This window comes from Pogona vitticeps, chromosome ZW-PAR (genome assembly GCF_051106095.1).
Source record: "Pogona vitticeps strain Pit_001003342236 chromosome ZW-PAR, PviZW2.1, whole genome shotgun sequence".
NCBI classification, from domain to species: domain Eukaryota; kingdom Metazoa; phylum Chordata; class Lepidosauria; order Squamata; family Agamidae; genus Pogona; species Pogona vitticeps.
In genome coordinates, this window is record NC_135800.1 from 4893678 (window position 1) to 4919416 (window position 25739).

At 45.4% G+C, this 25739-nt stretch overlaps 2 protein-coding genes across 3 annotated transcripts in view; one reads left to right on the forward strand and one right to left on the reverse strand.

The window, feature by feature from the left end:
- Positions 1 to 836: 836 nt before the first annotated feature.
- Positions 837 to 19886, forward strand: RAB14 (RAB14, member RAS oncogene family). Its single transcript, XM_020800924.3, has 8 exons — positions 837 to 1294; positions 10744 to 10802; positions 12068 to 12121; positions 13903 to 14080; positions 15013 to 15079; positions 16478 to 16565; positions 16836 to 16866; positions 17653 to 19886. Exons 2-8 carry the CDS (start codon positions 10751 to 10753, stop codon positions 17828 to 17830), a joined length of 648 nt encoding a protein of 215 aa, XP_020656583.1. The 5' UTR covers positions 837 to 1294; positions 10744 to 10750; the 3' UTR covers positions 17831 to 19886.
- A 298-nt stretch (positions 19887 to 20184) lies between these two features.
- The window catches only part of CNTRL (centriolin), a 40792-nt gene continuing 35237 nt past the window's right edge, over positions 20185 to 25739 (reverse strand). Inside the window, exons 37-44 of one of the 2 annotated variants that reach the window (XM_072984957.2) lie at positions 24547 to 24772; positions 24199 to 24404; positions 23359 to 23499; positions 22752 to 23027; positions 22496 to 22558; positions 21752 to 21964; positions 20649 to 20735; positions 20185 to 20551 (exon numbers count right to left, since the gene is read on the reverse strand). In XM_072984957.2, coding sequence (XP_072841058.2) covers positions 20661 to 20735; positions 21752 to 21964; positions 22496 to 22558; positions 22752 to 23027; positions 23359 to 23499; positions 24199 to 24404; positions 24547 to 24772 — 1200 coding nt within the window. In that variant the 3' untranslated portion in view covers positions 20185 to 20551; positions 20649 to 20660. Of the gene's footprint in view, positions 20552 to 20647; positions 20736 to 21751; positions 21965 to 22495; positions 22559 to 22751; positions 23028 to 23358; positions 23500 to 24198; positions 24405 to 24546; positions 24773 to 25739 lie in introns of those variants that run through there. The other variant, XM_078382841.1, reaches the window with a different exon arrangement.

Below are 25739 nucleotides of genomic sequence, written 5' to 3' on the forward strand. Positions count from 1 at the left end.
GATGATGGCGATTGCTAAGAACGATAACTTCTTGTGATGCTTCCTCTTCTTTGCATAGGAGAGTTTTAATCCCATTCTAAAAAAGCAAAAGGTGGAAAAAAAAATAACAACCTGGAGGCACAACATGCTTCTTTATTTTAGGTAAACGATGGAAGGAAAATAAGAAAAGGACGATTAAAATGTTTTAAAAGTCTTACAGGCAGAAATCGCACAGGTAAAGCTTCCACCGGTATAAAATTAAAAAAACCTGTTGAATTCCGGCCTGAACGTTTATTTTACGCGCAGATTGCTGTCAATTTTTCCTCCCCAAGGAAAAAAAAAAAGGATGGGAAAAATGCAAGCAAACCCAAGTGGGCGGAGCCAGCAAGCTCTGGCGTTCAGCCCATTGGATAGATTTCATTTCCTGTTGCATGGTGCCCGCCCACTCTGAGCCCAGTATTTGCATAACCCACCCACATTTAAAAAAACCCCTCCCTCCTACTGCGCATGCTCCTTTCTCTAAATCCATCCAAAAAAAAAAAACCCCACACGACGACCCAGGCTTTTCTTCTGTGTGCGCAGGCGCCCTGCCGTGCCCTTTTCTCGCCCGCCCGGCCGCCCGCCCGCAAAATCAACCTCCAGCCCTTCGCCCCCAAAACCCCGCCCCCTAACAACAACGCCTCGGCCCCGCCTCCTAGCCCTCTTCCGATTGGCCCCTCCGCCCTCCAGCTCGCAGCCATTTAAACGCCCTTCCCGTCGTCTCCCGTTTTTTACGTTTTTCCGCTTGCCGTCCGCCGCCCGTGCGTGGATTCGCCCCTCCTTCTCTGAGGGAAATTTTTTCCCCCTCCTTTCCTCCCTTTTTTGTTTGTTTCTGGAGCTGTTTCCCCCTTCCCGACTCGGGAGCCGTGAGGCGACGGCGGCGGCTTCCTCCTTTCCCTCCCTCGGTCGATAATAGTGGGCGGAGAAACCCCATGTGAGGGGGGGGGGAGACGCCGCCATTTTGGATAAAGTGTGTGTGTTTCTCTCTCTCTGAGGGGGAGGAAAAGGAAGCCGCCACACGAAAGGGGGGAAAAAAACCTGAGGGGGAGAAGAGAGGGAAAAAAGAGGAGAAAGGAGGAGGCCCAACCCTGAGGCCTAGACACTCCTAACTGTGGTGGTTGTGGTGGTGCCTCCTCCGTCGCCTCCCGACCGAGGCTCGAAGCCGGAACGGGAAAAGGAGGGGAAGGAAGAGGAGGAGGAAGAGGAGACGATACCCCGCCGCTGCCGCCGCCACCCCCGGAGCCAAGCTGCCCAGTCACCAGCCCCTCGAGCCCAGGTGAGAGAAAGAGAGGCCTAGTTGCCTCCCTAGGCTTCTCTGTGGGGTTGCCTAGCAACGGGGGGGAGGGGGCCGGCATCGTGGCCCCTCCCTCTTTGGCCTGGTCGTGTTGGGGGGGGAAGAAGGAAGGGAGGGGGGACCCCCCCCCACACCGAGGCTGGCGGTGCCTCCGTCTTCCTTTTGTGTGGGAGGCCTTTGCTGGGCCCTTTCCAGGCCCTCGTAGTAGGCCTCTCTCGCTGCTTCTTCTCCCCCCACCCAAAAAATAAAATAAAATAAAATGAAAAAGGAAGAAATACTTCTATACTTCCCACTCTAGCCTCGCCCGGGCGAAAAAAAAAAACCAGGGCGCGCTGCTTCGTGAAGGTGTGCCCCCCCTTTTTTTAAACCTCAGGAAGATGTTGATTTCCCGGCCTTTGCAAGACCTTGCTTGATTCTAAGGGGCATTGCAAGCCCCTGTTTCGATTTCCCCCTCATTGCAAGGACCTCTTCGATTCCCCCCCATTGCAAGGACCTTTTTGATTTCCCCCCATTGCAAGACCTTGTTTTCGATTCGCCCCCCATTGCAAGACCTTGTTTTCGACTTGGGAGGGGGGTTCTTGGAGGCAGGGCCCAGGTTTTCTTCTCTCTGCCCCCCAATGATAGGGGCATTGCAAGATCCCCATCGCCCCTTATGTTTCCCCCTCCTTTCTCTCTCTTTCTCTCTTTTTTCCTCTCTCTTTCTCTTCTGGTTTCTCTCACTCCACCCTGGGCTTGCCTGAGCCAGCCGGTTTGCTTGGGAATCATTCCCACGCGAGAGTGTGGTGTGTAGGGTTTGCTCCCAAAGAAAGTGTACATGACAGTATGTATGTACACACACACTGTCGTGTACACTTTATTTGGGAGTGTACATGACTCTGTATGTGTGTATACTGTATACACACACACACACACACAGAAATCAAGAGGTGGGGAAGCTGATGCTTAGATGTTCTGGGTTATAGTTCCCAATAAGCTAGTGATTAGAGATGTGCGTGTGTGTGTTATTTATTTAAAATATTTTTAGCCCATCCTTCTCCTTAAAAAGGACCCAATGTTCCCTATTGCAGGGTTTTAAGGCCTAAGAGCTGTAACTCCCACTAGAGATTCAGTGGGTCTTGATCAGAGGCCCAGTTGCAGTTTGGGACCTTTGAATGGCAGAACTGGAAGGGACCCTGCGGATGATGGAGGCCAGCCCCTCTCAAGGAGGCCCAGTGGGGGAATTGAACTCCCAACCGGTGGTTCAGCAGCCAGAGACCTAAGCCACTAAGATTACTCTTGGCCATCACAGTTTTCTCCTGGTTTCGACTCCTTTCATCTTCCCCCTTTCCCTTCAGCCATCAATTGTAAGCTCTTTAGGGCAAAGGCCTATCCTGAAAACTTCAACCTTTGGAAAGTTCCACGGCCCTTAATATTTGTCTTTTGCCAGCACTTATTATTGTTCAGGAGAGTTTCCAACCTGCTTTAACCTCCGCCAGCAAAAACAATAACAGGGCTGGGGTCTAATGGTGTCCTTAAAGACCAAGAGATGTATTACCAGACATGTTTAGGGTGGGACTCTGCCCATAATAAATCGATCTGGTTTCAGGGTGACACAGAGCTCTTTGGATTTTATTGCTTGGGTATATGGTTGAGTTAACTGGTCCTCACTTGTGCTTAAGATTGTGGGCTGAAAGTGACATTTTTTTTAATCTAATGGCGTTAGGTCAGCTCTTCTCCACAACTCCACCAAACTCTTTTGCTGTGGCCCTGAAGACGGCAGTGATATAAATCTAATGCATACCTCTCTTCTTTCTACACAGATTTCTACTAAGTATTTCTGCCTGTGTGTATTCATTCATTGTACATGTTTGTAAGTGTTAAGGCGTGTCTAAAGGGTGTCTGGCTAATAAGATGTAGTGGGCGTTCAAGTGACAGATGTTGTAGAAACTGGTAGAGTGGGGTGCTTCAGATGCATTTTCCAACGTGAAAGGTAATCTCTAATGAGGAGAGAGACGTGTATGTTACTAATCTGTCATAAATATTGCAGAATAAGCATTTGTACAACTCCATGTGCTAAGAATCAGTTATATAGGAAAACATTATAAATTCTGACGCGGCCTTGTTTATAATCCCTACCAATAATGCCCAGCTGTGGGTCCCCAGATGTTATTGGGTACAACTCCCAAACATCCCGACCAGCACAGTTCAAGAATATCTGTGTAGCAGATAGTTGTGCAAAATGTGCCCTTTATGGGATAGTTGTCTTATGCAAGTGTCCAGCACAACATGGATGTGTACTTTATGCAGAGCTTTCTATACTTGAATAATTGTCTCTAAATTAAGAGATGCAGGCAATGTTTGAGATAATATGTTTAGACTTGAATTGGAACTGAAAATATGGGGTGCCAGTATGTACTGCATCAGCTGGCTTGCTATTTTATCCATAACTCTTAAAACTATATAACCATAATAGCGCTTCTTCAATAAGATAGAAGTCCGGCACTTCCATTCTGACAGCAGAAGATGAATTGCATGTGGCCTTTGTGTTTGTTTTATGTAAACAGTAGATTATGAACGAGAGGCCACTACATATTTATACACTCCTTTTTCCCATAATCAGTTGGTGCAAGTGTGAACAAGATTTTGACCTGTATGCTTCCAGTTAATGCAACTCGATGCACGTTAACAGTGATGAGACAACTATGAATCCTACACGTGAGAGCAAGGGAACCTTCCTTATCACTTTGCATAATTTCTCTTTAGAGTTAATGCGAAGAATCTTGGGCACGTGGAGGCTATTCAGAAGCATCAACGTGGCGAACTCGTCTAAAATATTGACTTGCACTTTCCAGGTTCTTTCTGGCTTTTCTTCCACTGAAATACTGCCGCTTAGTAAGAAGCAGGCAGCTGTGTGAAACTAATTGAACTACAATTCTTAGTCAACGTGCATAGCTTCATGCTGCAAGATACCTAGGGTTTGGTCCTTATCCTTGGTGTTCCATCAGCAGCTCACGGAACCGAGAGGAATTGTTGTGGGTGCAGCAGTATATCTGAAAGTAATGCAACACCCTTCCTTTGAAGATTGGATTGCTCAGTGGTTTACATCTCTGGCTTTGTAGCCAGAGGTTTGGAATCTGATTCCCTACTGTGCCACCTCAACAAGTGCTGGACTTGGATTATCCATAGGGTCCCTTCCATCTCTACATGCTATGACTTGCCAGATTTCCTTCTCTGGTTAGAAAGGGGAGTAGTTTTGCAAGTTTCTGGCTTACATATATAGTGTGTGTTAGATTTCATATTGTTTCTTATACTAAACTCTGAGCTTTGTGTCCGTGCTTTTGCCATAGAATCGTGACTCCCAACCTTGAATAACCCGGACATTCTTGGCCTACAACTCCCAGAAACTCTGGCCAGCACAGTTGGCTTCTGGGAATTGCTGTCCAAGAACGCCTGGGGTTCCATTCCCAATGGTGGTTGAGATTTGTGTTTCATATACAGTATCTGGAGGGAGAAGATGTTTGAAAAAGAGCATACCAGCTTGTCTCGGGGGTTCAACGCGCACAAGAAAGGATTCTGTCAAATTGCATGTGCTGCTGGAAACCATTTGGCCACACCCAAAGCTGCATTTCAATATGGGATGGATAAACCGACATCTGGATTTTTAGGACCTGTTCCCCGTTGAGTCTATAAGCCTGCGCCTGATCTATATCATCCAGGTGTTGCAAAAACACCTGCTAGGCTGTTCTTGTGTGTAGATGGTTGTTTTTTTCCTAGGAGTTTTCTGAGTGTTGGGATGTTTCCCCTCCTTGGGTCATGCAGTATTTTTTAATAATGAAGTGCAGGATCTAGTGAAAACTAGGACTGTGCTGTGAGTCCACATTGCCAAGGTTTTCTGATAAAGAATTCAGCCCATGTATGTGTTCTCATTAGGGTTAATCATAATGACCTCGCACATTCTTTGAGTACTAATTCAGATTCTTTTAAGATCTTGTTTTTTCCCCCTGCTGATTTTGTCCCCCAGAAGCTGGTCAGATTCTAGATTTGGAGACAACTTGAGCTCCAGCAGAGTGTATTTATCCTTCATCAGCTTCTTTCCAATTCCTCCTCCCCTTCCCTTAGCTTCCTCATATTTTACTGAATATGCCAAAAAAATCTTGTCCAGCTTGGATTGGACAATGTATTATGTCATTATTCATGACTGCTTTGTTGGTAAGAGATACATGTGTGGCCATTCTATTAATGGTAAGGGAAGACGGAAAGCAGATCTCAAATCTTGGGGACTTACATATCTATGTTGTATAAATATTTTCTGAGGCATATACAAGGTGAAACGTGTCGGTGCTTAGCGTACTGCTGGTTTATAATAATGGAGATGAGCCTAACTCTGCATTGCTTATGAAGGCTCCCATCTCCAATTCTGGTGTGGTCACAAGGAGGAAACCTGATGTTTTTTTGCTTCTGCCTTTACTGATGTGCAGTTTAGGGCATTTTCCAAACTACAAACAGTAGATAATTTTAACTTGAGGTGTGGCTGTCCTGCCTTCAGAATTCTGGGAGTTGTAATCCAAAAACACAAATTTGTACACCTCTAATTTTAATTCAATCTTTCTTTGAACAAGCCAGCTTCCTAAACCATAGTTTAAAGCTGGCTTGTTGCGAGTGAGCCATTGCTTAAATTAACCATAGTTTTTTTTTTTAGTTCAAAGGAGAGGCTGAACAAGATGTTTTTTAAACCAAAACGGGTGCAAGAGCTACTATATTATTCTGATACTCGATTTAATGTGAGAGTTGGCACATTGTCTGTATTGTGGATGATTGTTGGACAGGAGCTAATAAGGCCTAGCAGCAGAGGACATTTCCAGTATGGACTTCATCTGAATTGGTGCCATTCATAAATGGAGCAGCCTGAAACACTGCCATTGCTATTATATAGTGTCCAGTAAGGAATGAGTCATGTGATGGGATCATATGCATTTGTGCTAAGTTGCTGATGTTTGCTCCTGGCAAATTATGGTTGCGTAGAAATAGAAAATGTCATAAACATAAGCTGAAAGTGCTGGTGGTCATATGTTGCTAAGTTATTTCATTTACCTGTTTTATGCTTTTCTTTTAAATCTGCAGCAATGTAGATTTCACAAACTCAGTGTAAGTTTATTTCAACAACAAAAAAGGTTACTACAAGGGATGACATAGACTTAAACTTACTTTCCACATAATATTAAAAACAAATAAACACATGTATCTCTCCCACCTTTGCTATGTTTTCTCCAACCTGTCCCCATCATGTGCTGTTGGTGGCTTTAACTGGTGAACATGCTGTTCTTCCTTGCTGAGTTTTCCTTTATGGCCCAGCTTGCAGGTATGAGATGAGTTCAGATTTTAAACTCTCCTCTGAAGCGTATGCAGTTCTGCTCACTTTATTTACACAATTCTAATAAAACATGCTGGTCAGTGGTAGCTGCCTAGACTAGCTCAGTAGACAGACCTATCCATGAGTTTGTTTGGTGGGGGAGTGCAAAAATTAAAAGTTAACTGTGGATTGACTGTCGAGGATTTTGCAGGTAACACGCATGCTTCCTTCTTGATTACAAAGAGTGACTTATAAATCTCCTTTCTCTTATATATTTTGAATCTGGATGCTGGCTATGTCATTAGTTTATTATAAATTTCCTTGACATTACGAATGCACCAGGACTGTAAACCTAGCCTGCAGTGGTCTGCCTACAGACCTGTATTCAATACCTTTACAATATTGGGAGGGCTTCTTTTGAAAGACTGTATGGATGCATTAAGCGGACCTCCGTTGGGTGTCCCTGCTGTTTTGCCTGCCATTTTTAGTTAATAAGTGATGAAACTGAGCCACCTGGTTTAGATGTGGATATTATCATTTCCTGCTGTCCTGATGGTGACAGGTGAGCACCCCATGAAAAACACCATTAACTGAAGCAAAGGCTGCTTTGATCAAAATCAGGAGAGAATCGGTAGCAATTGACATGGAACCACAGCCATTGTTGCCTAGATCATCTGTGGTCACTTATTTTAGGGCCGTTCTGCATAACAAAAGCCCCAGAGATGCAAAAATAAGGCCTCAGAATATTTGGGTATATGTTTTAAAGCGTTTTCTTTCCAAGTGCTTTGCAAATCTGAGCTCAGCGTTGCTTTTCAATAGGATTATAAGAAGCCCTCTTCTGGGAATTTAGTCTGGTGTAATTCAAAATCCCGTTTCGGGTTGAAAACTGCTATTGTTGATACTGCAGGTAGCTTTCCCCTTGGAAGTTGCTCTCCAGCCGAGAGAGGCTTTGAATAAAACATGGCGATCTGGAAACTGGAAGAGGAGGGAGGGCAGCAGAATGAAATTGTTCTGACAAGCAACCTACTTCCTTTTCTTTTTTTCCCCTCCCACCCCCATTGAAAAATCCATTTCATGGCAAGAGTGAGGGAAAGATGGCAAGTGTGTGGGGAAACGCATTGTGCAAAGTAATTTCTTTAGAAATTAACTTGTTCTGTTTTACTGCCACTCTGGGCAGAGAGCTGATACAGCGCCATGACTAAGAACATGACAGAAAAAGCAGAAGATGAAGAGAAGGTGCGGCTGTCGGTTGTGTGTTGTATACAGTATGTGTGTATAGGAGTGTTTTATAAGCGTTCACCTGTATGGACCCATAGAGATGTAAAAAGTGTCAGACACGACTAAACAGCAACAAAACTATGCTGTGCTCAAAAGCCTTGCCTCTTCTTTCCTTTTCCCCCCTCATTCTCATCTCCAAAACAGACTAGGAGTGTACAAACTGCTCAGGGGAGCCAAACATCTCTTCCACAAGAACAAACTTTAGCAGCCCTGCATAAATTAAGTCGAATCTGGATATTCTTGTTTCATTTACATCAGTCTCAAGTGTAGTAGACATGACCAGGGGAAACATAGCATTTGAGCATAATGAATCTAAATACGCTAATCGAAAGGAGAAAATAAAAGCAAAAACTTTGATATAACATCCCCACAGGGTCTCCTGGGAACTGTCCATAATTCTCAGGAGTTTGGTGACTGTCTATTTAAAGCAACTTCTTTTGCTCTGAATCTGTGTCGGGAGCAGGCCATGGTGATGATGGGGAAATCTTTGAGAAGAAGAGGCAAGGTGCTAAGAGACTGGCAACCTAACCAGGATAAGTACCACATTAGAGAGGTTTTATTACTGAGAATGCAGGTCTAAGGTAGCTGTGATATAATGTGGTAGGAAATGCACATTCCTGAAGCAAAACGCCTTGATTTTGGTGGCATGTAGACCCAAGCAGCTTTGTGATCTCCAACTGTAGCCCAGGACCTCAGTAGCTCCACTGAGTCCCTGCCTCTGATCTTTCAAGCAGGTCCTCGTCCTCCCCAAGATGGTACAAAACCATGCCCGATAAATGCACCACTTGAACTCTTGGTATCCTGCCTGCAGCCGGTCTTCTGAAGCCGAGAGCGGTCTCCAGAGTTAATTAAAGCAACCGAGGAAAGCCTTAGTAGCCTTTCGCTGCTGTTGTGAATGGGAAGATGCAGCCCTGTGGTGCACCTGGATCTCCCATCCTTTACCTGGGAGAAAAACAGGCTTATCCACACATAAGTAGGAGTGGAAAATATCATTGTAAAGATTGGCCGTGTGAAAAATAGAGATAGGTTGGCGAAGTCGGTGGTTGGCTGCCTTGAGCAACGGCTCTGGCCTGTTACTTCACCACAGGAGCCTCGTGTCAATTACCGGGTTTGCTGCTCTTTGCACGGAGGCATGCCGAACCAGCTCTTAAGGATTTATCTGTCCTGATAGGATGCTAGTTTTACAGAGTCTCAAACGAAGAGTCCAGTGGGGTCTGAGAGTGGACTGTGCGCCCGTGGAGCAGTGAGATTAGATTTTTAGGGGCATGCCATCTCGTTGGAAAATGGTAGGGCCAAATCCATGCTTAGTCTGGCGTGTGAGTAAGAGACTAGTGCAAATTAGCTAGTCAAACCAGGAATGCTTGGGCTTTCTTAGCATGTTGTCAAACGCTGGGATCCTGGCTTGTTCTGGAGAAGGCCCTCAGATCCTAGGTTCAGATGACATGCAGAAGAGCTGCTTTTGCAAATGCATAGTTTAGTGTTATTTATTTATGTATTTATTTGAAATATGTTTACCCCTCCTTTCCCCTTAAGAATGACCCAAGGTGGTTTACATCATTAAGAGACAACATGTGCTGATGTGGTAGCCGCCTGTGAAGCAAGGTGCTTTGTGGTCTACACCTTCCCTGTGATGCTGATGGAGAGGTCAGAGGGCATCTCTCTTGACTGCTGAAGAATGTGCGGCGACCCAGTTTCATTGCACCGTAAGCGTGGAACATGCTGGCAGAATAGGACCCTTTTGTTTCATCTTCTGGCGCAGATACTTTGGGTGCTGTGAAGTTGTGTCGCTCTTCACACTTGACAAGAGCAGTCATGGCTGTTACCGAATCTAGGAATGGTATAAAATGCAGGCTGAAATTCCTTGCCCAGGATTTAAGTATGGCATGGTTTTGCCTTCCGCTTGTCCATTGAAGCAGGAGCGTTAAAGATTTTCCCAGATTACTGACATTGCTGTTCTTGCTGAGTTTGACACACATTCAGCCTAAAAGGTGTTTCATTAATCGCAGAAGCTGGCCGCTGTTGAATAGAAGCTGCTTTATGGGGAAGGATCATTTTATACACATCAGCATATGCGCCTCTGGGGTCCAGAGACATTGATGCCCCTGCCCACTCTTTTTAGATGGGTACCCTCCGTTTAAGGGTTGTAAAGCATGCAGGGATGATGGCGTCATTTTTGTATCTGTTTATGGGGAATAGGCAACAGTTCATGAAGTGCTATTAGTGTATTGTCACCATGAAAACATGTTCAAGTCTGTATGAAATACTTCTTGAAGGTTTGTGTTCAGTGTGCCTCGAAATCCCTCCCCCCCATGGCTGTCGTCTTGCTTGCAACCTCCCAGAAACAGTAAATTCTTCATATGGATATTTAGCATGAACCGTGACAATGACAAGGATTTTTCTGTGTGTGTTTGTGATTATGCTGGACTAGAATTTAAGAGAAGTGGGTCCAGATCCCCATTTAGTCACATACTTGGCCTAGCCTCTTCTGAGGATTAAGATAAAATTGTAAGGAGGAAAGCTATGTATGCTTCTCAACGCTTTTTGAGTAAAAGTGGTGTGTTTCTGTCTGTCTGTCTGTCTGTCTGTCTGTCTGTCTGTCTATCTATCTATCTATCTATCTATCTATCTATCTATCTAGTTTTAAATTTCAGATGTAATTGCAGGTGTCCATAGATTCACTTGTTTTGGGGGCTTTGCGTCTCCTTTTTTTCCTTGACCCTACAAACTACGAGCCCTCACCTGGGAATCAAACAAATATTTTGGTGTTGGAGGTAATGTTTTGGAATATATTAACCCCTCTCTTTTTTTCTCTTCCCCTCCCTAGTGCCACAATGGCAACTGCACCTTACAACTATTCCTACATCTTTAAGTACATCATTATTGGTAAGTCTCACAATATTCCCATCTACAAAGACTTCCAGTGGCTTAATTAGCTGTGTCGTTTACTGTCTTCTCACAGCAGGCTCCTAATCTCCTTCCGGACTTTTGTCCCACAAGAGCAGCTAATGGGAACTAGAATAACAGATTATTTTCTTATCTGTAACTTGTGGGCTTTACCTGGTGCTCTGGACAGCTCTTCATCCTTTCATTGTTTCATAACATGTGGTATTTATTTATGAGCTGCATTTGCGTTTTTGCTTCTAAAAATCTTACTGAATTGTCTTATTAGGGGAAAAAAATCTAGGATTGTCAAGTGAATTCTTAAGAGTTTAATTTCGGGAATTCTCTGACCTATTTCCGTGACTTTTTATATTTGTGATGTTGTATAAAAATAAATTACGTAATAATTCTTTTTAACTTTGTTATAAACCACCTTTGAATCACAAGGTTTGATGTAAAGGTGGCATCCGAATTAACAGGAGGAACCATATGACAATAGGTCCTGGTATAGTGGTGAACTAGGGGTTTAATTCAGATTATTGCCTATCACAAAAGCTCATTTTGATGCTCAGAAGTTCATAACTCCTTGCAGTGTATAGAACTGAACTCAGGTTGATTCTGCAGCTTTTGCATGCATTCTGTCGCAAGTGCAATATTGAGTAAGAAATTCCTGTTGCATCCACCATCTCTCAGCTGTATAAGCTCCATGCTTAAAAGTGAAACTGAGAGGTGTGCCCTGGGTCATTATTTTATTCTGAGTTGCTTCTATTCTGCGGGGATCTGACCTTTAGTCCAGAACTTGACACAACATGTCCTCTGGCCTGTACAGAAAAGTAATAATGACATGGAGCAGAGGAGAGCTTACACCTGGCCCCAGCATTCACATTTCTTTGCAATGTGGTCTAAGAGTTGATTCACTCTCTCCCTTCCAAGTCTTGCTTGGAACTTTTGGAACTAGCAGAAGCATAGTTTGTGTTGTAATCTCTCTGGGAAATGCCACGGTATTATTCCACACTTGGCCGCTACAGTAGACAGTGGCTGAAATCCTGTTGTGCAACACTGTGCCGCAGAAGGCTGGTGAGGTCGTCATCCACACTGGCTGGAAGCTGCGCACTGGAGGTGTGGCCTTTTCATTTCTGAAAAGTTTTGGTGTGGGTGAAATAATCCCAGTGCCTCATCGGCCTTATGTGGTATAAATTACGCTCCTGGATTCTATGCCAGCTCAAAAAAAAAAAGGTAATCTCTTTTTTCTCCCTCTCTTTCATTAGGGGACATGGGTGTAGGAAAATCCTGCTTACTGCACCAGTTTACAGAAAAGAAATGTAAGTGGATGCTCACGTTGCTCTTTAGCTCAAGTGGCAACTGTTGAAGTTGTTTTTCTCATCTCTCCAACATGTACCAGTTGATGGGTTTTTTTGCTGTATTCTGATCTTGTTGTTGTACAGCCACTGACAATGGTTGGAACACAGTTGTGGGAGACTCTCTTGGCAAGATGGCATTCAGTGTGGTTTTTAACAGTGAAGGCTTAACACATTTTGCGCCCATGCATAGCTCCTTCTGTTTGAAAAGATGTGGGTGTGTAGACAGAACATCTGCACACTTATGCGGCACTCTCTACAATCACGCTTCTTATGCTGTCCGCTTACCACTAGGTTCCAGTATTATTTATTGATTACATTCTGTGATTTTTCAATCCCTTTTCTGCTTACCTGGGTACGCTGTAACTTACAAGTCTAGTTCATTCAGAAGCTTTCCCTTGTGTGAAATTGATGAAAGCCTTGGTGGCCTTTTTTTTCTGGAGAGGATGTGTGTCTGTGTTCTAAGAGAATCTGAAGGGTTAATTCTCAGGAACAAAACAGGCACTGAGGTGTAAGAGTGGCGGGAGGCTTTGGCGCTGCTTATTACACTTCACCATTGGCTTGACTTTCTGTGAATCATGGGAACTGATGTTCCACACCCTGACAGCCACAGATCTTCTGGCCTGGGTCTGGAGCTAGTAAGGTTTTGAAAGAACAGTTCCCTCTTTCTCATTTCTAATGAGAAGCATGAGCTTGGATCGGCTGGAAATGATATAGCATTATATACACACACACACACACAAAAATCCTGAAAGACACTTCTCTCTTATATAGTGCCTTATTAAGGAGAGAGCCCTTTCTTCCCTGTTTTAGTTGTCGTGTGTCAGAATCACTTCTCCCTAAAGAGAGAGTGTCTCGGGCGAGGAGTCGCTGTAGGAGTCAGGAGGTGAGGCTGAGGAGCCTGATGCCGAGGGAGGCCCAGAAGGAAAAAAACAAGAAACCGGGCCTTCTCGGCGGTGGCTCCTCACCTCTGGAACAATCTCCCTCCGGAGATTCGTGTGGCTCCCTCGCTGGGTATTTTTAAAAGCCAACTGAAAACATGGATGGTTAGGCAGGTCTTCCCCCTCAGTTAATTCCTGATTTTCTCCCCCCTCTTTTCTATTATGATTTATTCTGCTTTTCTTTCCATCTTGTAGAATTTTTCTAATTGTGTAAACTGTTTTTTTTTTTTAAATATATCTGTTATTGCATTTCTGTTGTAAGCCGCCTAGAGTGGTCGCAATTTGACCAGATAGGCGGGGTATAAATGGAATAAATAAATAAATAAAATAAATAAATAGGAGCAAGCGACCACCACTTTTCTTACCTAAGGCAGGTCCTTTAGCCTCGGAAGTGTGTCCACCTTCTTTCTGACACTTTCAAGCTGTTAACCAATTAGGATTATGAGGGCGTAACACAGTTCACCGCCCACATTTCACATGAGATCTGCAGGCGGCTTATCTCATCCCCATTATGTGGTGTTCTGTCGTCCTCTTGATCTTCTCAAACCTTTGCTCCTTATCTCGGCGCCAGGCAGAGCAAACTTGGAACAACCGTCCCACGAGGCATTCAGTGGTTTAAATCCAAACGACACAGTCAACCTACCAGACTCCATCTTTGTATGACTACAAGACCCACATGCCTTCGCAGTTTGTGTGGTGTTAAGCAAGACTGATGTGTCTGCAAAAGATAGTTGAGGAGGGCTATCGAAGGAAGCATCTGGTCTGCTAAATCTCTTTTTTTTCCCCTCTCTCTCCTGCGAACAGTTATGGCGGATTGTCCCCATACAATTGGTGTGGAGTTTGGCACAAGGATAATTGAAGTTAGTGGCCAAAAAATCAAGCTTCAGATCTGGGACACAGCAGGGCAAGAGCGATTTCGGGCCGTCACACGGAGCTACTACAGAGGAGCAGCAGGGGCTCTTATGGTCTATGATATTACTAGGTAAGACGTCTTCCTCTGCTAGAAACTCTTTGTGTGGACTTGCCTAACCCAAACACCCTCCTGTATTCTTCCCAAATGGCACAGAAGCTGCTTTATTAAATTTAGCGGTATAGAATTATCTGAAACCTGCAGTGATCATGTCACTGCTTTTAAGGTGTACCAGCGAGGTTTAAAATTTGGACTCCTCTAATTTTTAATAACAGAACCTTCCTGCTGGATTACGAAGTTCAGGAAAAAAAATCGGGAAAAGGTTGTTAGGGATTAGGGACAGGGTCTTTTTGGTGCTGGCACTCAGATTCTAGGAGACCCTTTGGGCTACAGAGCTTCAAGTAGCTGCTTTTTTTTGGTGGGGGGGAGTAGAGCCCCCCAAATCCCTGGTCCAAAAAAAAGAGGAACTTTTTCACACTGAGATACACACATACATATTTGGTTCAGAAAAAAATCAAGACAAGGCTGCATGATCCTCAAAGCAATACAAATGCAGGAACAGATGAGATGTGTTTCAGGTTTCCTGATGGTTATCCTTTGTGAATTTGGCCTATCCATCTTAAAAGCAGAAAGCAGAACTGTAACCCCGTAGCAGATGCCATGGGCTAGCAATGCCTTTTCGATCTTCAAGGAGACGCTGGTATTATTTAGCAGAATTATGGCTAGTACTATGCCCTTCCAAAATTCTCATTGAGAAATTGCTAAATTGGGTTTTATGCTGCCCCAGGCCTCAGCGGGTTTCCCCTTGATAAACAAGGAAGTGAAATTAGCAAAGGTCTTTTTTCAGATCTCAGTCTGACAGCTTAAATTAGGGAATAAAGAACATAGTCTTCTTCCATTCTGTGCCACTCCTGCAAATGCAATAGGAAATAATCTGGCATATTAATCATGCAAGCTCCTGTAAATATTCAAGTCTTTAGTTCTTGCTGTTTTCTCTCTTGCAGAAGAAGCACGTATAATCATCTAAGCAGCTGGCTGACAGATGCAAGGAACCTAACTAATCCAAATACTGTGAGTTTGGTCATTTAAAAATAATTGCATTAGACATTACGCTGTTAATTGCTTAGCCTTTGATCACCTGTATTTTTATTGGTTTTTAAATATAGCTAGATTTAATATGACCTCCCAATTGCCTTTCTCAAACACCAGAAATATGAAAACTTGTTGTTTGGCGAAACAAATCTTACCACCTATTGAAAGTTCCTTTTTAATTACTGTTTCCCTCCTCATTAAAGCATGCCAGAATGAGACTGGCTTCAGATTAAGTAAGAGTGCCCTTAATGTTCAGCTTCACTAGTTTCATTTCCGATTCCATCAACGATGTCTAAAACACCGTCAAAAAGTCATGTCTCCAACGAAAGATCTAATCTCAAAGCAGAATCTAAAGATTACTAAAGTGTCATCCTGGTATTTGCCATAATTGATGTTGGCGATGACGATTTTGTTTGGGGACGTGTCTAAAGGCACTAGGTATCCTAGGGAAATCAGGCCTTGCGTAACCCCTGCTCTTATGCTCGGTAATGTAAAAGCAGTGGAAGGAGATGTTGGTAAAATGAGGGATGGAGCATCTCTGGATCTGTTGACACGGAAGTTGGGATTCTGGCTGCTGGCTGCTTCTGAACCAGCCTCAGCTGCTTCTGGGTGTCTCCATGAAAACGTAACCATAAGACACAGTTCTGGAAGGCGGTTGGTGCCAGCCTGGCTGATGGGAGGGAGGTTTGGTAAGTTTCTGTACCTTCTCCCCCTAAAACAGCCCAGAACCGAAAGGTAAACATCCCTCTTCTGGTCTGCTGGCCTTGATAAGGAATTACAGATTGCATGTGGCTGACTGGAGTGAGCAGAATGCAGCTCCCGTCCGGCCTCACCAGTGTAGACGATGGTGAATGCGGAGAGCTGCAGGTCACCATCATCTGTCTGCCTCTGAAGGCCCACACTTTATCCATCCGTGGCTTAGATTGTTTTAAAAATCAATGCAATTCCTTTCTCTGCCAGCCAAGCAGGGTTTTTTAAAATTGCTTTCTGTGTCATGCTAAGCGTGATCTGACTCCGTCTGTTCCTGATTTGGTCTCCATCGCTGGAGTTTGAGCCAGCCAGATTCACTTCCTCTTTTAGCATAACTGTTTTATTGCGTAATGAGCACATGGAACGGAATGGAGGAGCTCCATGCCATAATGGGAATCTGCTAAGGTACTCAGCATTTCTGGATGTAGTTGGGAACGCAGTCATACAGCTACAGCTTTGCAGGGAAGGTTAATCTTTACGAACCTCTCCGACTGGCACTTTAGGGTCAAAGATAGGAAGGAATTGTTAGCAACAAGGCTGTCGCTCTGGAGCTAGGATCAATCTGTTGGCCGCATCCCTCAGGCTGGCTCTGTTAACGGCTGACTTTGTGTTTTGCTTTGGACGCAGGTGATAATTCTTATAGGAAATAAAGCGGACCTGGAGGCGCAGCGGGATGTGACGTATGAAGAAGCCAAACAGTTTGCTGAAGAGAACGGTGAGGGTTTCTGCTGCAGAAAAAAAAACACCCACAAGAGATTATTTGGGAGGGGCAGCGTTAATGGATGTACAACTTGGAAGGCAGGCCAAAACTACCTTAGGCTCTGTAATACGTGGTCTTGTCTACAGGTCTGGCGTACATACTGCACCTGTCCCGCCAGAGAGCTTTAGATAAACTGTGTTTGTGTGTATGTGTGTTTTTTTCATGAGAATTAAAAGGGTGCGTGTGACCGGACTGACACTAAGGTCTCATTTTGTTTGCGAACAGGGTTGCTGTTTCTCGAAGCAAGTGCAAAAACGTAAGTGTCTGGTATAATATCTTCAGATTAAAATAACTCTAATGAACATATATAATTTTCCTTCTGAGAAAGCCGACAGTTCTTTGGTGGATGGGAGAAAAGAGTGTGGAAATCTGGCTTTTTTATTTTTATTTTTTAAATAACCCAAACCCAAATAGGAAGACTTAAGATCTGGAGTATGGGGTGAATTTATCCTTCCGTTATAAAAAGCAGTTGGACAGATCTGAGTTTTTGGACTGCACCTCCAGAAATTCCTTTTGTATCCAGCATCTTTCAAATCAAGGGGGGGCTGAGGAAAAGTGCCTTGTCTCAAGGACCAAACTATCTGCAACGAATATTGAGCTGCCTTTAGCTTTTCTCTGCTTCCCTAAGCAGATAGGAGAATGATGTCCTTATAGGATCTTCCCACTCACCCACCAATTTTTTTTTAAATTTTATTTCTTTTTAGAGGAGGGAAGGGTATGATCTCTCTTGACTTTGGCAGATGGACTTGCAGGAACCCAGTGGGTTCCGATACTTGCGTTTTAGTTACAGTGCTATTGCTAAGACGTTTGAAGTCAAACACCTTCAGTGGGGAAAAAGAAGCCGATTGCCAGCTGATTTTTATTTTTTGGAAATGGGTGCCTCTAAAGCCCCCAGCATAAAGGCCGAACTACAAAAGGAAGTTTTAGTAGAACCCATGGGCTGTTGATCCGGAATAAGTAAGGGGTACGAGGCCTCTGATCCTTTGCACCTCATCTGGTCTGAGTTAACTCTGTTACTGCTTCTCCTCTTTCGCCCTTCCAGTGGAGAAAATGTCGAGGATGCCTTTTTAGAGGCGGCCAAGAAAATCTACCAGAACATTCAAGACGGCAGCCTGGATCTCAACGCCGCAGAGTCGGGCGTACAGCACAAGCCTTCGGCTCCCCAAGGCGGCCGGCTAACCAGCGAACCCCAGCCTCAGAGAGAAGGCTGCGGCTGCTAGTGACCTCGGTTCTTTTTGGCATCTGTTTCCTGACCTTTCACCTCTGTTAGGAGCAGTGCTCTTTTTTTTGGCTGCTTCAGTATCCTCTGTACATCTTACCGGGTTTAATTAAAACTCCTGAGGCAAGAGTTTAACACAGTACTAAACTGCTAAAATAAAATAAATAAATAAGAGAAACTTAGATGTAATCAGGTTATCAAAGGCAAGTAGAGTCATATCCTCTCCCTGCATGGTTAAATCTAGAAGTCTTTAACGCTCCCTTACCCCACCCCACCCATGATTGTCCTTGTGAATAGATGTCACCGATCCATGATTTACAAAACAGAACACTGATGCTGGACCTCATGATTTTTACTCTTTCCGTCTTCTTTCTCTCTCGGCAGAGCTTTGTCTCTCTGGTAAGGTTTAACTCTGTTAGCTTCAGCCTTTCCTCCCAACCTGTAACGGGTCCGAATCTGTCCCTTCTCTTTCTTCTTTTTTTTTTTTTTGAAACCAACAAACTGAAAAGTTGATTTCCTATGAAACGACTTCAAGGGTACAGCTGGATTCCTGCAGGGGGCTCCTTTTTGCTGAAAAGAAATCGTGTTTTGCAGTCGGGGACGACACACTCTGCAGGGGTGTAAGGAGTATGTCTTTGGCCTAGCATCTCTCTTATGCTCTCTATAGCTTGATGCCGGCTCTTCCCTTTTTTTTACCCTTGGTAACAGAACGTAAATATGTATACATTTTGAAGGAACCGAGCTAACACTTGACATTCTGTGTATATGATTTTAATGAAGAATGAAAAAAAAAAGAACCTCAACTAATTCCTAATGTTAAAATTCTAGGCGATGTATCTCTCGGTCTTGTACAGTTCAACCTAACAAAACGGCCACATCACTCTTGCTTCGTACCTGCAGTTCACTGACCGTTGGCTTAACTCTGTGGTGGTGGCATTTGGAGGTTGCTCTCCCGGAGCTGGTTCCTGATGCGGCACAGGATCGCTGTCCCCCCCATGTAGTAGCCTCTCTCCCATCTCGGCACTGTGGTCAAACCTCTCTTGCCGTTTCTGTTCATACCCCTCCTGGTCTTGTGCAATCGATGGCGTGTTAACCGGCTTTTCCCCTCTCTCCCTTCTCCTTAGCAAGACGTTGGCATTTAATCCAGCTTCATTCCCTGCCTTATTGTATAAGGAAGGCTGGGCTTCCGGTGCGTTATCTTGCGCTTTCTCGGACACGTTTCTCAACTGGAATGTCGCCGGCCTTTTTCCTCTCTAGGGATTTCAAACTCTACGGTGGCTTTTGACACTACAGTTGAACTGGCTTAAGTTCTGCACCTCCCTCCTCGGTTCTTTCTCCCTGCTGTGGTTGTAAAGGAAGCAGCTCAAAACTGTGTGTATGCATCTCTGGTCTTTTCTGCTCGGGTTGGAGCTACATAATGTAAAACAGTCTTGACTCTGTACTGTATTTTCCATGGCAGCCTGCTCTTTCTCTCTTTCTCCCCAAAGGGCAACAAATGTTTAACCATGATAGAGCCGAGACGAGCATGTTTGAATATACCGATTGCAATGTTTCGAATGCAGCAAACGTTCCAGAAACCCCTGTAAAGACACTAAAACGAGGCCATGTTCCAATGTGTAAAAGCAAAAGGCTGAAAACCAGCATTATTTGTACAGTTAATGTTAAATAAAAGCCAAAACTGGAATGTGCAAATCATTAAGTGTTTGGGTAACCTGTGCGCTATTCCCTTGTTGTGTGTCCTTTTCACTCTGGTTAGCTTTTTTTCTCCTTGCAACCTACAGTTCTTAATCATAGATGGGTATTACATGACGTTTTGGGGGTGTGGGGGTTGCCCAGGGACCATGAATCTGTTCACACAATTTAAGTTTGGGCAAAGGCAAATCATTACTTTCCACAGCTTGTTGGTGGTGCGAGACCTCCTCCCATTTCCCCAAATTTAAAGTTACAATAGGTCTTTTGTTTCTGTGACAGGACTAAATTTGGGCTGCTGTACTCCTTCAATGTAACAATGCTATTATCTAAATATTTGTAAATAAAGTACCTGTATCTAGATAAAAGGATAGTAGTCATTCTTTAAAGAGGTGTGCCAAAGAGGATGTGAACCACGGGTTAAGGTGAGGCAGAAAACTTGTGTGAAGCTATTCAACCTATAATGTCGAACAGGAAAAAACCACCAGATTTTGGAGGATTTGTTAATGGAGTACAGCTACTCTGTTCTCTGCAGAAGAGAGGGGCAAACGCTGCTTTATCAGATTGCAATTACGGGAACCCAACCGGTTCTCTTCCCTGCCTGTAAGTGCAAATTCTTTCCGTGTTCTGTAACGTACGTACGCTTAAAGAAAGCAGAAGTTGGTAAACAGTTTTGTCACATTTTATTAAGAAAATAGAAAAACAGTTCCATTCAACAGTGGTAAAAAGAAACGTAGAACGCCTATGTATAAATAAACCCATGCACGCACGCTGCCAAAAGTGCACAGGTATTGATGGCTGTAACTTTCAGTGCTTGAAACAAATTAGGGGCTCCAACACTGCCGCTATTCTCAAACCTCCTCCCTCCAGGACATTCAGCTACACAAAAGGAGGGAATAAACCTGAGTTTGCAGATATAACGTCTCAGGAACAGTCAATAAGGCAAATGAGGTAGGAATCTTCAGGTACCTTTGAATCCAGCTTATTATGGGCACTTGGCCCCACCAATATGGGTTGTGTATGTTTTTTTTCCCTGTAACAACAAAAAGGCAAATGATTTTTTTTTTTGCCACACCCGATCTCCACTGCCCACGCTGATTTTAAAAAGCAAAGGAAAACATGTCTCTCACCTCTTGCTGGGATTATGCTTTGGACTGGTGCATGATTTGAGACGGTGGCAGAATACCGGGAGTTGTCCCGGCAGGAGATCTGGCAAACTAGAAAGGAAATTTTCAAGAGTTAAAACGGGAAACCCTAAACGCGCCTTAAGAGCTGTGTGTGGCCTTCCGAGAGGGTCCTTACTGCGACAGGGGCAGATTCTCTGATCAATTTAATGAAAGCTTGAGATTTTTGCACTGGGTCTTTCATGAAAATAAAAAGCAGCCAGGAGAGGGGTTGTTTAGAGATACATGGACTCTTCCTTAAAACTAAAACAGGGGAGAATATTTGGCATGAATATATCCATTAATTATAGGATCGCCCTTCTGCAGGTGGATGTTTTGGGCTTCGCACCTTTACGTGCGGGGTTTCTCAAAAGAAAAGCCCCAAAGGTATCTTTCCCCCTCGCAATACAGACAACACACTTCCTCCCATGGGTGGGTTTGCACAATCTTTCTGCAACACACTTCCCTAAAAGAGAGTGGGGAAAGGGGGAAGGCTGGCTGCCGTGCAAGGAATCGGCGCCGTTGACTTTCCAGCGTGACTACATTGTAGGTGCTGCTCCAGTCAAATAATTTTGACTGGATGACAAAGCGGGTAGATCAGGAAGATCTGGACCCAGTCCTCTAGATGAATAGAGAAGAACTAGTACCTTATGGGATTTGGAGTCTATCCTTGTGTTAATGAATCCTAAAAATCACATTGGCCTTTTTTGCAGCCACATTGCACTGTTGGCTCATATTCAGCTTGTCCTCTACAATTATGAGACCTTTCTCATTGTTGGTTGTTGTAGGTTTTTATTCCTAACATTTAGCCAGTCTCTGTGGCTGGCCTCTTCAGAGGACAGGAGTCAGAACACAGTCTGTGGGATAATTTGAGAATACATCCTTCTCATTCATAATATTACTGAGCCAGAGGATGCCCAGCTTGTCCCTATGCCTTTGTTCTCCCCACCCCCATGTGAAAAATTATTTGATTAAAAAGAAGGGTGGAAAATCCTTTAAATTTTTTGTTGGAATAGAAAAGCTGTCCTAACCAGACCCAACGGGAAAGGTGAGCCGATGGCAAATCCTACCTGGTTTCTTGCACGGTTTGGCTCTTCGTGCAGAGAGGTGTCTGTCAGCCCCGAGGAGTTCAAAGACAGAAACGGGGAGTCTGTGGAGGTGCTGCTCACCAGCTCGTCCAGAGCGTCAACCTGCCTCTTCAAGCTATGAAGGGTGCCCTCGGTCTGTTGCTTCCCTTTAATTAACACTTCCGCCTGCTTCAGCATGCACAACTGGAGCCGAGCCTGCAATGAACGGGACCCTTTGCGTCAAACGTCGGGCGCTGACCCTTGCAACAGAAAGCAAGGACACTCTTCTGAACGCCTACGCCGAATCCCCCCACCCCCCCCGAAGGAAAGTTCTGTGCAGAGAGCTTCCACGCCCATTGGCCATTCATCTCTATGATGCGTGTTCCTCCCAAGGTACGGGATGGGGCACCACAGACCGGGGGGTGGGGAACGGAAACAAGGGAAGCCGCCAAGATTGAGGCGAGCAGAGCATGAGCCGACGGTCCGAGAGAAGGATGAACGCAAGGCAGAAAGAACGGGGTCGCTCAGCTCTGCTCTCTTGGCCTGGTTAAAATTTTGACACATGGACCATTTAGTCTTAAGGGTTGCCCCTGGAATTAATTTGAGCTGAGTTTTTCTCTCCCAGATACCAGGTTTTTGAGCAAGACGACCGCCACGGGGCTCCCACCCAACTTTGCAGATTCTGGCCTGTGACAGAGCCCTCTTTGAGAGCAGGTCCAAAATCTTCATCTTACTGACCGCCATTACCTTCAGCCGATCTTCCTGATGCTCCAGTTGTTCTCTGCGTGCTCTTCCACGCCACTGTTCATCCTGTTAAAAAAAAAGGGGGGGGAGAATGCATCACAGCAGACTTTGAGGGGGGTACCCCCAGTGGCAGCCGATTCAAGAGAGAAGCCGGTCCCTGATGATGATACAGGACGGGCAATTCTCGTAACCCGCTCTGAACACCCATAAGCGAAACAGCTGGGATTTTGAACATTGATTTTAGGGGAGCGGTGTTTACCATGATGTGGACTTTGGCCAGATCTAGCTTGTCATCCAAGCCCGGCATTCTTGCTTCATGTTCTGTGAAAGGATAGTTTTCCTTCCGGCTTTCCGGGGCCCTTTGAGGCTTTCCGTTGGCTTCAAAACCGGCCTCCAGGTCCTCCGACGTCTCCGGAGGAGACTGGCTGAGGTCCTTCAAACCTGTCCGGATTTTGTCTTTCACTTCCAGTTTGAGTATCTTGACTGCACCCTTCATCTCTTTCTGGCGTTTCTCCAGATCCGCTTGATTCTTCATCTGGGGAAGAGGAGACAAGGACCAAGGGGGCACGGCAGAAGAGGGGCACTAAGCAAACAAGATCCAGAGACAGATCCTGACACAACCAGCATCTCCATTTAACCCTGCCTTGGTTATCAGCCTTCCAAGAATCATGACCCTAAAGTGACGAGGCATAATCATAATGGGGCACTGACAAGTTCATGCTGGCCTTACAGTGGCTTTTCCCCTGGGTTTTCTAAGCAAAGAATACTCCGAAGTGGTTGACCATGCCCTTCTTTCCAGGGTGGGGGGGCGCATCTGGGGCTCAGCATCCTTATGCACCATGCATTATATCAACAGACTGTGCTACCTGTGACTTCAGCTGCATGTACTCCTCTTGGATCTGGCCCAGGTCCCTCATCAGCCGCTTTGCTCGCTCGTGGTTGTCCTGCGCCACTTGCTCTAAGGAGACCATTTCTTTCTGCAGACACTGGTTCTCCTGTTTCTGTTGCTGGAATCAAAAGGAAATAGAAGGTGAGCAGGTCGGGGAGGGGGGAAGAAGGTCTCGCTTCCCCCTTTGGGCTTCCTTCCCGATTAACAAATGCCTCCGTCTGAATGGAAACTCGACACAGCCATTTCCTCTGGGCTCACTTTGAGGGAGAAGAGGTAGACCTTTTTAGTCTGTTCCGCCAGATGACGTGGGCTGCGGGCCACGAAAGCAGATGCCCCTCACCAACCGGCACCCGCTCCTCTCCTCCTCACTTGTTGGGGGGCGCAATCTGCCATGGAGGCGGGGCAGGGAAGCCTGTGTTCCTGCTGGAGATGGGTCAGAGTCGAAGAGGAGATGGAGGAGGAGCGTGTGCCCGGCTGGTGAGCAGGGGATCCACCAGAGAGAGGCAGGGGAAGGGAACGCTCAGCCCCTGTGGTGCCACGTGTACGAACCAGCACAAACCTCCGGACCAAGGTTGGCGTCCATCTCTAAGGCAGAGCGTAGGTCTGCCTAGGCCAGTGTTTTAAACCCTGATACAATGCAGGCAAAAGGCTCTGAACATCCAGAGGCTCAATCATCCATGCTAAGCTTGAATGCCATTGAGCTAAGGCCGGGAGGACGATGCCCAGGGGAACTGATGGATCGTGACTCTCCCTGAAGGAAAGCATGATCAAAGTAATTAAAAATATCATTGGCTACAGCCCATCGAAAGCCACCTACCTGAAGCGACTTCTCCAGCTGGGCCCTCTGTGTCTGGATGGCTTCCTTCAGGCTGGCGATGTGCTTTTCGGCTCTTTCCCTCTCTTCCTGGATCTGAGCTCGGAGCAGGCCCTCCTGGGCCCTGGACCGTTCAAGCTCCCTTTGGAGAGAGGCCACCTCCCCTGCCTTTTCTTGCAGCTGCCGTTCTTTCTCAGATAGTTGGCATCCTGCAATCAAGAGCATCCAGGATGACCTGCTCGGTGTGTTATCTGAGGCTGGGCTTATCTGCCAGGGAGCCCAGGAAGTGGGACTGAAAAGGTAAAATCTACACAATATCTCCAGGGCTGATCTCCCTTGCGCCCAACCTACGTGTCTTGCGGATGGTGTCTTCTAGGGTTAAATGCCACGATTCCACTTCTTGAAGCTTCCGGAGCCGTTCGTCCACCTGTTGAACTTTGGCAATCCCCTCCTCCAGCTGGCGACGCTGCTGGGCCTGCTCTTCTTCCAGTTGCTGTTTCTGATCCATCAGTTTAGTCAAGCACTCGTCTGCCTTATTTTTTTCCTGCTGCGTTTCCTCCCGGAGATGCTGAAGGACCTAGCCAAAGAGAGCAAGCACATCCAGGATTCACCCTCCCGGCTCAAGGATGCAAGCCGCGTGAACGCATGGACCTCCGAAGCGACCCTTGTCGCAAAGTAGATCTCCATGCACTTTTAGACAGGTACTTTGAATCTGAACCACGTATGTTCATAGTTGGTGAGTCAGGGAAAGGATCCGTCATGCTGTGAAAACATGGGTTTTCCCCTTCCATCATAGGAGAATGGATTTGTGTGAGTCATTAACTAACATTATCGTGTGAAGAAGCTCTGTGAATACAGGGACTGACATCCAAGGTCAACAAATTCATTTTATTTGAGACCAGGGAATGAAATTAAGCAAAATCATTGAATTGCAGAGCTGGAAGGGACCTTATAGATCATCGTCCAGCCCCTCTCAAGGAGGCCTGTGGGGGCATCAAACTCCCAACCGCAGGCTCCACAGCCACAAACCTTAACCCCAGTTCAATGGCAAAGTGCATGTCCTAAAGACAGAAATCATGAAAAGGGCTACAGAAATTCTCTGGTCGAGAGCTGGGCGAACTTCTGCCAGTCAAAAATATGCATGGACCAGCATTCAGATTCAGCAGAGGAGTTTCCCCAGATCAGAATGGCTAAAAAGTCAAGAGCAAGCGTGCTGCTTACATACCGCACCACCCTCTGGGTGGTTTATAACATCGTTATGCAGGCTACAGATTGCTCCCCCCCCCCTCCCTCGTGAGCTGGGTACTCATTTCACTGACCTCGGAAGGATGGAAAGCGGAATGAACCTTGAGCCGGCTACCTGGGATGGAAACCCAGGTTATGAGCAGAGATTTGGCTGCAGTACATGCGGATCTGGCTTCTAAAGAATTTTTGCTTTGCAAAAGGACCAGCTATAGGAGCAGCAGTTGCGGGCCCCGACAGAGTAAAAGAATGTATGTGCTATGGGCTCCAGCATTTAATTTCTGACATCTACCATATAAAAA

Coding starts and splice junctions, on each gene's coding strand:
- RAB14 (XM_020800924.3), top strand. CDS start 10,751: ATGGCAACTGCACCTTACAACTATTCCTACATCTTTAAGTACATCATT. Junction 10,803..12,067: donor CTTTAAGTACATCATTATTG/GTAAGTCTCACA, acceptor CTCTTTCATTAG/GGGACATGGGTGTAGGAAAA. Junction 14,081..15,012: donor ATGGTCTATGATATTACTAG/GTAAGACGTCTT, acceptor TCTCTCTTGCAG/AAGAAGCACGTATAATCATC.